The sequence below is a fragment of the Ixodes scapularis genome, unplaced genomic scaffold (genome assembly GCF_016920785.2).
Source record: "Ixodes scapularis isolate PalLabHiFi unplaced genomic scaffold, ASM1692078v2 PGA_scaffold8__174_contigs__length_109621045, whole genome shotgun sequence".
Lineage (NCBI taxonomy): Eukaryota > Metazoa > Arthropoda > Arachnida > Ixodida > Ixodidae > Ixodes > Ixodes scapularis.
In genome coordinates this window covers 73,318,203-73,328,826 of record NW_024609883.1, presented here as the reverse complement: position 1 = coordinate 73,328,826, position 10,624 = coordinate 73,318,203, and the positions used below count along the sequence as shown (strand labels likewise).

Genomic DNA, 10,624 nt, shown 5'->3' with positions numbered 1-10,624 from the left:
CACGCATCCAACGTATCCGTGATCCGCTGGTTCCGCGGTTCCGCCAGTTCCACCTTCAGCGCCAGCTCGCTCGCTTCCGCAGTGCTTTTGTTGCGCGTGCCTGTCGTGGTCTATTTACATTTTTGTGAGCAAGGGCCAGCGTGCCCGGCTCGCAACCGAAGAGTCGTGGGTTCGAATCCCGCTTAAAATTTTTGTAATGTGAAATAATTTGAGACATGCATCACTTTCATTCCACGCGTGACGTAACGTTTCATGTGAGCGTTGTGGGTTGTTCGAAATTCCCGCGCAAGGTAATCTGACGCGGTCGGGCACTACAGTCCGTGCTAAAACGTAGTCCACAAAGTTTACCAAAGCACGGGTGCGCGCCTCTCCGCTCCAGACCGGCCGTGACGTGACCACCGTGACCACAGCAACAAGAGCACGAAAAGAACAAGGTGTGATTGGAAAGTTTGTCGGCTTGCCCTGCGACAACTTTTCTTGCCAATGCATACAGGCACGGGTTTCCTCTCTCATTTTGAGCGCTGAAACACGTAAACCCACAGCGTAAACCGCGTAAACCACACTAGGCTAACCGCCCAATTCACAGGGTTTTGTTTTTCTTTATTTTTTATTGTTATATATAGAATATAGTTTAAGTATTTTTAAAGTTTTTAATATTTTGTCCGTATGTTTTCTGCTTTTGAGACGGTGCGCGACGTGCTCGAGGAGCCCGAGGAGCAGTGAGGAGTGAAAAGGGCGTGGTATGACGTAATTCCGGGTCGCTGACGAAGTTCCGGTGGTCCCGGTGCTCAAAGATGGCTCAAAGAGAAAAACAAACGATGGCGGAAGAGGTTGCGTCGCCTGAGACGTCGGTTTGCGGTTTCCTCGCTTTTATTAATGAAGAGTGCTCAAGGTAAGACACATATCTCGTTCGAATTTCGCTTCCAGCTCGGGCGCTGTTGGGAAAATATCTTGGAGCGTATTTCGTTTGTATTGGACATGCTAATAAACCACGTAAACGTTCAGTTGACGCAGTGTTTTTATCGCTGTTGCACGGAAACTTCGTGATTATCGACGATAGTCCTATCCGCGCTGAACGGAGCAAGGCAGGGTATGAACAAGGGCGGGCACACGGTTGGTCGAAGGACGTTTTAGCGGACGCCGAATTTTTATGGAAAGACACTTCAGCGAATGGTCGGCCGCCGCGAAGCGGCGTGAACCATAGCCATCTTTTGTAATGAGCCGCCGCAGACTGCCGCCGCGAAGCGGCGTAAGCGCAGCAAGGAGGAGGGAGGGGGGTTAAGGGTTTATCACGCGCTTCCGTTATTCGCTAGAACGTCGATTCGCTCAAATGGCGCTCTTCGCTAAAACGTCATTCGCTTGTGTTATATGGACCCCGATTCGCTCAAATGACAGCTGTTCGCTTAAGCGGCATTCACTCATGTGATATGGGCCCGAACGAGCGTGACTTCAGTGCGCGGTTGAACACTCACTCAGAACATGATCCCAATTAATGTTCTGTTTGTGTAGCTAAATTAGGGTGTTTACGAATATGAGACGTTGGCTGACACTCGCTTCGGCCAACAAAACCTGTGATCACTAAGGCCCGCTTCTTATGGGGAAATAATTATCATAGCAACTTGTCGTTGCAACAATGGCACTCAGTTGGTCGAGCAACGTTTCAGCGAACCCCGACCTTTCATCGAAAGTGGTTGGTTGCTGCAAATTGGCGTTTACGGGTTGCTGCCTGCTTCAATCCGCCACAGACTGCCGCCACGAAGTGGCGTGAACGCAGTGGGGGTTTGTCAACCACCACCCCCGTTATTCGCTAAAACGTCGATTCGCACAAATGACGTTAAAACGTCATTCGCTCATGTGCTCATTCGCTAAAACGTCGATGCACTCAAATGACGCTAAATTGTCATTCGCTCATGTGATATGGACCGCATTGAGTATACAAACTCATCTTTCTGAAACTGTTTACTCCCGAAAACAATTTCAAATCAGAACCAAGTCTTTAGTTATCATCATCATCAGCACGGGATGTCACATGAAAATATCTGCTGCCATTTCAAACGTGTCCGAGTTGCTTGTCTGTTTAGAGACGGACACGATCCGAGCAATTTGTGTTGTGCTAGGGAAGCTAGGGAACAACTTGCCAGCAACACCGAAATTGCTGGAAAAGTTGCCCCGTCTGAAGCGGGCCTAAGTGCAGCCGACTTCTTTTGAATATATACGAATACATTTCATAAAAAGTTTGTAAAGAAGTGCAGAACAAAAGTATGGTCTTATAAAAATATCTTAAGCGGCAGCATAGATTCACCAAGCTCTATATTTTGAGTGTATTGACGTTTTGTCGGTTTTTATAACATTAGCAGCCTTAGCACCGCCTTCGAAGGGCTCTGTCTCTTTGGATCGCTTTGAACAGCAGCGCTGATGTCTACAGTCACTAGATTTTTCCCTAACTACCATGTCAAGACTTCTTCAATACCGGCGTCGAAAAAGTGATCTTGCTCGGTGTCTTCTGCTTTCATTGTGTTTGAAACCTTCTGCCTCAGGGGGAGGAAGTGGAAACTGCGTAGGATCAGCTGAAGAGCCACGCTTTTCCTTTTTTTGTTGTTTAGTAGGCGCTCCGAGAAGTCCGACTCGAGTTACTCCATTCGGAACTGAGAGAGCTGCTACTGTTCGATTTTCTTATTTAGGGAATGCTCGAGTAACCGTATTCGGTAATTCTACGTCTGACTTAGTCTGCCTTGTGTATGCGACTGAAAGTGCTGCAGCCAATTTGCGAGTTAGAGCATACCTGCCCGAAATACCGGAATAAGTTTCAGGCAGACTGTGGAAACCAGTTTGGGCTGAGAGATAGCACGACGGTGTTGCCCTGAACGATGCTTCCACTGCACGAGTGCGTGTGCTCGACAGGTACCTTGAAAGCCGAGAACTAGTTTGTCGCTTCTGCTACGCTCTGACGTAAAGCAAAACGAAGGACACACCATACCAGTCATCACGCAAAAGCACAGCCCAGCTCACGCATGTCCGTTGCTTCGGAAGGCGAGCGAGTCCTCTGTGCACCCTGTGTGCCGCGCACACAAACGACGATGGTGCCCTCTTATGGTTTCCGTCCTTGACACCAGTCACGGCCAGTACTTGCCCAATGTTACTAGATTAACTCGGTTACGGAACTGCCTATAGATGCTGCTTGCACGAGCAGTATACCAGTATCCCCGTCTACCCACCCACGGCTTGCCTCCCGTCGTTCGACGTGTCACCGTGTTTGGGAAACGGCTGCTGTGGTAACTGCAGTGCACTCTATGAAGTAGGTATGTTTCCAAACACAGCATATAGACAGCATTTCACCACACTCTATGGAACACACAGTTTTAAAGCGCAGCTCTTAGGTGCCCATTTCCGTCTTGAGCAACATCGCCGTTGGTGTAACTGCGTGTTGCATTAGGAAACGTTTCCCATAATGACGTCACGAATGACTTCACTGTGCATTGCATTATGGATAAATTTATTGGAAAAGTTTCACCCACTAAATTTAGCAGAAAAATTCCCCCCGAAATTTAGTGCAGTATGCCCTGTAAAATCATGGAGCATATTGTTTATTTACATTTTGTTAATTTCATAGATGCTAACTCATTTTTTACACCCTCTCAGCATGGTTTTCTTCAATTTCTTTCCTGCGAGACCCAACTTTTTTTATTCTTTATCGAGGATCCCAGGTTTATTGCGTGTTTCTTGATTTCTGCAAAGTATTCAATAAGGTTCCTCACAGGCCTTTACTTCTCAAACTTGATAAACTTAACCTCGACCCCATTGTGTCTTTCTGGATTGAAAGTTTCTTACAAATCTGATTTAGTTTGTCGCTGCTAATCAAGCTAAATCTCACCTCAGTCTAGTAACATCCGGTGTCCCACAAGGGTGTTTTTTTAGGTCCCTTTTAGGGGCTAGCCATGTCCGTCTGCTGTCGGGTGCACGTGAGCACGTGCTCCCGTGCTTGTGTAGGGAAAAAAAAAATCGCAACTCCACATGGTGAATGATGTTGATTGGGTCGAAGCTCTGCTGGTGCTTGTCTGTGTAGACGATGAGCCTCAGCATGCCGAGCCTTTCATTCGTTTTCATCCATGTCAGAAAGAGAATGTGTGGTATGGAACGTGGTTATATACGCATTTGAGCATTTGACCACAGTGTGACATGGATGAAAACGAACGAGAGGCTCGGCATGCTGCGGCTCAGTGTCTACGCAGACAAGCACAACCAAAGCTTCGCCCCAATCAACATCATTCACCACGTGGAGATGCTTTTTTTTTTTTGTCTCTAATTTATATAAACTACTTGCCTCGGAAGTTTTCATCCTCTTTTAGCTTGTTTGCTGACGACTGTGTAATCTATAGCAAAATTACTGAGGAATCTGATGTTCTACTACTTCAAACAGATTTAGATGCAGTTTTGGAGTGGTGTAACACATGGTCCATGACCAAATGGAAAGCAATGTGTGTAACTCTATGTAACACCTCACCACTGGCCTCGGTACCTCTCCCTTGCAACTTGTAACTTCCTACAAATATCTTGGTGTTTATATTCCATAGCATGTCGTGGAACGTTCACATTAATCACATCTCTGCTAACGCCAACTCTATGCTTGGTTACTTAAAACAAAATTTCCCATTAGCCCCCATGTCACTAAAATTACTTTTATTTAAAACACTGGTACATTCAAAAGTAAAATACGCTGAACCAATCTGGGATCCCGGTCACTCAACACTTGTATGTAACATTGAGGCCGTCCAAAATTGCGGCGCACAATTTATCTTTTGTAATTATCACCATAACGCAAGTGTCTCGTCTATGAGAACTAACTTGTCTCTGCCTCTTCTTTCTTTGTGTTACAAAGTTTCTCGCCTGTGTCTTTTTCACAAAATTTATTGCTCGCCTACTCTAAAAGATCATTTCTTCTTCCTCCCCTGCATATCTCTGCTTGCATTGACCATCAATGCAGAGTAGGATTTCATCAGCGTCGTACTAATGCCTACATTGACCCTTTCATGCCCAGAACATCTTCCGAGTGGAACCACCTTTCCACATCTTTAGTGTCCATGTCATTACCTGATTTGTTCAAAACTGCAATACCAATCATCTTTGTTGATACTAACCTTGGCTGCACATGTTTTACATTGTCTGTATCTAATTTTGTTTTTTACTGAATTTTGTGCTGTATCTTGCCCCTCCCCTCTGTAATGCCCTATAGTGGCCCTGAGGGTGCTGAAATAAATAAGTGAATAGATAAATTGAAATGTAACTTATGTCTTTTTTTAACCATATGTAAGTGGGAGCTTGGGCTTTCAGGGAGTCGAGAGAGTGTCCTCTAGTCGTTTATATGCCCTTTTTATTTATATATGCAATTTTGGGTATCCCATAGAAATGGTTGGACATGAAATTTGTTCGGTCCAGAAATCATATCTACCCACTTCAACTGTATTTTTTTGTTTTTATTCATGAAAAGTTCCCAAGTTGGCAAGATTTCATAGTTTATAACATGGTTTAATTCTTACTGATCGGAGGAGGCTCTTTCGATTTTCATGTTTTGCCCTCGCAGATACCACAGGCGACAATCTACTTTGTTCTCGATTTCAGAGGTGTCTTGCCTGGAAGCCAGTTACCCATCATGCTCATCATGCCCACTGAGCACTGTAAGTTGGTTGTCGCTAAACTCGCATAATAGTCACCTCTGTTGCAGTGCTTTCCACTTTGTCCCTTTGTACTCTCCCGCTCCTGCACTTTGGTCTTTGCAACAGAAAGTTTTTTCGAATCTATGTTTAAAAATTTGAGCATGCGCAATTACCCGAATGAGCTAAAAGATGATATTCCTACGTGCAGGGGTGCCTTTGTTACAATAAGAAAAAGTAGCACTATGAACTGCTGTGGCACATACTCTGACAAATAGACGAAAATGAAGAAAAATAATGAAAGTGTTTTCAAAAGGCTTGTTTTTGTCAAAGAAACTAGAGCAATCACAAATGCGGTCTTAAAAGTTTTGCGCACTGTTTATACGCAAGCAGTTCTTACAAGATTTGGTTGTCGGAAGAAGGAGCAATGCTTTTGGCATCTGTAGCATGTATGTCTTGATAAGATAACATACTATATCTAATCTATAATGCACAGTGATGTGATTGCTGTGCCAATTGCGCCAAACTGCACCAAGGGGCTAACTCTGCTACATCCTGCTACATTTCGCCAAAATATGGCTAATCTGCGCCAAAGGACCAATTTTGGTCGCCTTTCAAGAACGAAACTAAACTGAGAACCGTAATTGAGCATGCGTGAGCTAGGTGGCACAAGACGCCACCCGACACAAAGTACCCTGCATCAATCGTCTATTCGGTCTTGCATGATTTTTCCCGCCGTCTCGCGTTTCGCGCTCTCGTCGTCTCAGATATCTCGTCTTGCGTCTTTTTCTTTTTTTTTTTTTTCTTTTTTTTTAAGCGATAGACGCGGCCGTGTGCGGACGCTCTGACGTTAGTGTGCCGGGTGCCAGACATGCTGTCATGCTGTGAAACAAAACCACGTTTTTGCGCGGCGAGGGTTACTTTGTGAGCTGAAGCGCACGCGCGACCACAGTCGCCGTGGTCACGCGACGTCGTGTGTTGCCGTCCCCACGTCGCTGCAGATATGGCGCCCTCTAAACTGAAACGCATCGACATTCCTGCTCTTGTTTAAATCATATGCTGCTATAAAAATCCCTCTTTAACTCAATGACTGCTTGGTGAAGTTTTGATTACTTAGGGTTCTCTCTGTGGGCTTTCTTTCGAGAGGGACCCCGGTACGTGAAAAATCTGCCGCGAAAGAAAGTTGATGACGAGAAGTGAGCTAAAGCAAAGAAGGCAATGTCTGCACGCTGAACCCGCACACCGCGCTTGTTTGTCTCGAATTCAGTCATTACACAAAGCGCTCCAAGAACTTTTTGACCCTGATTCGCAATGTCTTGCATCGATACGCTCAGGTTCTTTTTTTCGGCGTGTTTAGCCTGCACCTCGCCTGCCGGCCTGGCAAGCACGCGCCGCTGGACTGTTCATTGTCGCATGCTGGGCAGTTACATTTTGCATACTATTTTGGGAACCAGTTGGTGACGGAGCGGAGTGGCATGGTTTCGGTCGAACAACCGTTGTCTTCGCTCGCGCGACGAAGCACGCCCAATAGCAAGCCTGCCGAAGTCGCCCTCACGTCCATGTGAACATGATTGCATGAGAGGCACGTGTGCTTACTTTTTATAAAAATCTGCCACGTCGGGAACCAGTAAAACGATAACAATTTTTTTTTTATTTTTTTAATTGCTCGGCAACGCCTACAGCGCTGTATACTTGTGGGATGTCTCAGCAGCGGGTGCCGCCCCAACACGTCACATTACAACACAATACAAAGTGTTCTTCGTTTGTCCAGCACTTAAAACAAATATTTATTTTTCTAAGATATATGCTCCAAAAGTCACTTTTTCTGCTCCGAAACACTGTTTTGGCTGCTCCAAAAGGTGCTCTAAAATGGCTTAGGCCAATCACATCACTGAATGCACCAAAATATATCCTAATTCTCTACATAAAAAGAGAAATTATTAATGTTGCGCGAGAAGCGTAAATTTCCTGCCTACGGTGGCCGTCTGCTAACAATAGGTGTCCGATTTGCAAAAAACAGCCGATAAATAGAAGTAGGTAAGAGCGAAGGTGCAGACACACACAGATCTCTGATAGCGTCATAGCAGACAATGTATTTTATCAAATGCGGCAAAGGCTTTTTTGGTGTAGCGCATGGCCAATTTTACAAATAAGACATTGAATGGACAGAAAACGAACGAGGTCTTTGACGGGCTATTTCAGCTAGATGTCAATTGCTGCTGCCATCTCGGCTGTTGCGTTTCCCAGAGCCTAACATTTTTAGATGGCTGCCTTAGGTGGCAAGTTCACACTCATTGTTTTGCTCTTTAGTCGGGTCAGCTCATTCCTTAAAATTTTGATGCACAAATGCACCATCTTCGACATCTTCTGTGTAAAATATTGGATGATGCATTAAGGAACCGTTTGTAATTATATCAGCTTGAACTTTAGAAATATCTAGAACACAAAGACAGAAAGGACAGGATATGACACACAGCTGACTACCAACGATTTTTTAGTTTAAACTTCTTCCTTGCGCTAAAAACTAAAAAAAATCGTTGGTAGTCAGCTGTGTGTCATATCCTGTCCTTTCTGTCTTTGTGTTCTAGATATTTCTAAAGTACAAGCTGATATAATTACAAGTATGTACCAACAAGCTCAACTCTTAACCGTTACTAAGGAACCGTTCTACGTTGTCTTTTAAAAAAAATGCCGACGATTCATTTGACTCGCGTGGTAGTTTATGGAGTTCGCTTGGGTTACAGCACAGTTGAAGAATTCGTGCTGCATGAATTGCTTTGATAACGCCTACTTACAGCAATGCCACTCAGTCGCCCTTTGCGTCCTAACGTGCGTGGTAATGCCTCCTTTTCAGTCGACGGACAAGCTATCCAAGGGAACACCACGTGCCCAGTGATCGCCAGAGAGGACAAATTCGGGTGCTGCTTCTGCAGCTTCACCACAAGCGACCGACGTAAACTGGTCGAACACCTGACGGAACTTGCATGCAGACTGTTTGAGGGGTTTGAGTGCCATCCCTGCTCCAAGACCTTTCCCGACAGGTGGGCCTTCACGCGCCACCAGAGGATGCACACAGAAGGAGGTCCTCTCAAGTGTCCGCTTTGTCCCATAGAGTTTCGCTCCAGCCGTGACCTGACAATCCACATGGCAACGCATACTGGTGAAAAACCCCACAAGTGCATGGTTTGTCTGAAGGTGTTTGCTCGAAACTCAGACCTTGCAGACCACCTGCAGAGGCATGCAGAGGTAAAGCCTTACGAGTGCCTGCACTGTCCAAAGGCCTTCAAGAACAATTCTGGTCTGCGCCAGCACCAACGAACTCACACGAAGGAAAGGCCTTACAAGTGTGACCAGTGCCCAGTGTCAACAGCCACGCAGTACCATCTCAGTGTTCACATCCGTACCCACACTGGTGAGAAACCCTACAAGTGCACAATTTGTCCAAAGGCATTCGCTCGGAATGCAGACCTTGCGATCCACCAGCAGGGGCACACAGATGCAAAGCCTTACGAGTGCATGCACTGCCCAAAGGCCTTCAAGAACCACTATAGCCTGCGGCAGCACCTACGAACTCACACGGGAGAAAGGCCTTACAAGTGCGATCAGTGCCCTGTGTCAACAACCACGCTGTACCATCTCATTGTTCACATGCGTACCCACACTGGTGAAAAACCACACAAGTGCACGGTCTGTTCGAAAGCATTCGCCAAAAAGTCGGGCCTCAACATCCACTTGCGGATACACTCGGATGAAAAACCATACAAGTGCCTGCACTGCCCCAAGGCCTTCAAGGACCACTGTACCCTGCGTGACCACCTACGTATTCACACGGGAGAAAGGCCTTACAGGTGTGACCAGTGCCCTAGCTCGTTTGCTGCACGAAGCTCGCTGGTAACCCACATCCGTACGCACACCGGCGAAAAACCCTACAAGTGCACAATCTGTCCAAAGGCATTCACTCAAAACTCGGGGCTCAAGTCCCACTTGCGGTTTGCACACAAGATTAAAAGCCTTTCAAGTGCTGCACTGTTCCAGGGCCTTCAGGCACCACAGTAGCCTGCACAAACACCTACAAACTCACACGAGATAAAAATCAAACATGTAAGTAAAATAGTGTTCCAAGGCTTGCAATTTGAGGAATCCTCTTGCAAGACGTGATTAGACGTGCGTGGGACGCCATGCTGCTTCCAGCGGTTTCAGTTGGACGGAGCATCCAGTTCAGAAGGACTGAAGGTGTGCATCCTTTTAAATCCAATTGTTCTTTAGCACCGTTTATACTGGGGCAGTGAAACGATACCCGGGCACTTTTTGTTAAATTAGTTATATTACGCTGGAGGATGGTGATGTAGCTCCCTTTTGTGTCCAAAGACAATGGCAAAGCAGAGGGGACATATAAACAAAAAGGACGATGCAATACCTACGCCGTGGCGTTCCTTCATTGCTCATTTGGCGACGAGGGTAAAGCGGATGGCCCAGCTTCTACATAAACATTCTAAATTCTGGGAAGGAAATAATTTATAAATTTGGCTATTTTTTGGTTATAGAATGGTTATTAATATTTACACCATATAAAAGCAAAGATATACATGGTATTCCAAGGTAAACATAAGCAAGTAATGGTGGAACTTTCTGTGGCCGAGATAACTTCCGGCTGACAAGCTTCTTTGTATGTTTCAATGAACACGAATGAACAGCACGTCTCCCAAGTTTTTCTCGGCGGAAAATCGGAAAAGGTACGTCGAAAACCAAACGTAAGATAGTTTGGTGTGTGTTTCTGGACCATACGGCAGCCAAGAAAAAGCACCGCATCTCGTTTTATTTGGTGTCCGTGGCGAAAGTTACTTGGCTCTACCCCCTGATGTCAATGACAATTGTCATTGAGATCAGTGGCTCTGCTTGACGACCCAGTGGAAACTTGTGTACACGCGAAACATTCAACGAAGTTAGGCGCCCATAAATCAACCGAGGCATGTATG

General features: G+C 45.8%; 1 protein-coding gene across 2 annotated transcripts; it reads left to right on the top strand.

Annotated features, from left to right (window-relative positions):
- Window positions 1-312: 312 nt before the first annotated feature.
- Window positions 313-10,344, top strand: LOC8031066 (zinc finger protein OZF). Of its 2 annotated transcripts, none has more exons than XM_040217366.2 (3): window positions 313-434; window positions 5,617-5,672; window positions 8,503-10,344. In XM_040217366.2, exons 2-3 carry the CDS (start codon window positions 5,648-5,650, stop codon window positions 9,702-9,704), a joined length of 1,227 nt encoding a protein of 408 aa, XP_040073300.1. In that variant the 5' UTR covers window positions 313-434; window positions 5,617-5,647; the 3' UTR covers window positions 9,705-10,344. The 2 variants fall into 2 exon arrangements, with proteins under 2 accessions (XP_040073300.1, XP_040073299.1); XM_040217365.3 differs by having other exon boundaries at window positions 313-892.
- Window positions 10,345-10,624: the final 280 nt, after the last annotated feature.

What these genes read in the sequence shown, in the direction of transcription:
- LOC8031066 (XM_040217365.3), top strand. Translation starts at nt 795, where the DNA reads ATGGCTCAAAGAGAAAAACAAACGATGGCGGAAGAGGTTGCGTCGCCT. An exon ending in ATTAATGAAGAGTGCTCAAG is followed by an intron (nt 893 to 5,616) that starts GTAAGACACATA and finishes TCTCGATTTCAG; the next exon opens with AGGTGTCTTGCCTGGAAGCC. An exon ending in CATCATGCCCACTGAGCACT is followed by an intron (nt 5,673 to 8,502) that starts GTAAGTTGGTTG and finishes CCTCCTTTTCAG; the next exon opens with TCGACGGACAAGCTATCCAA.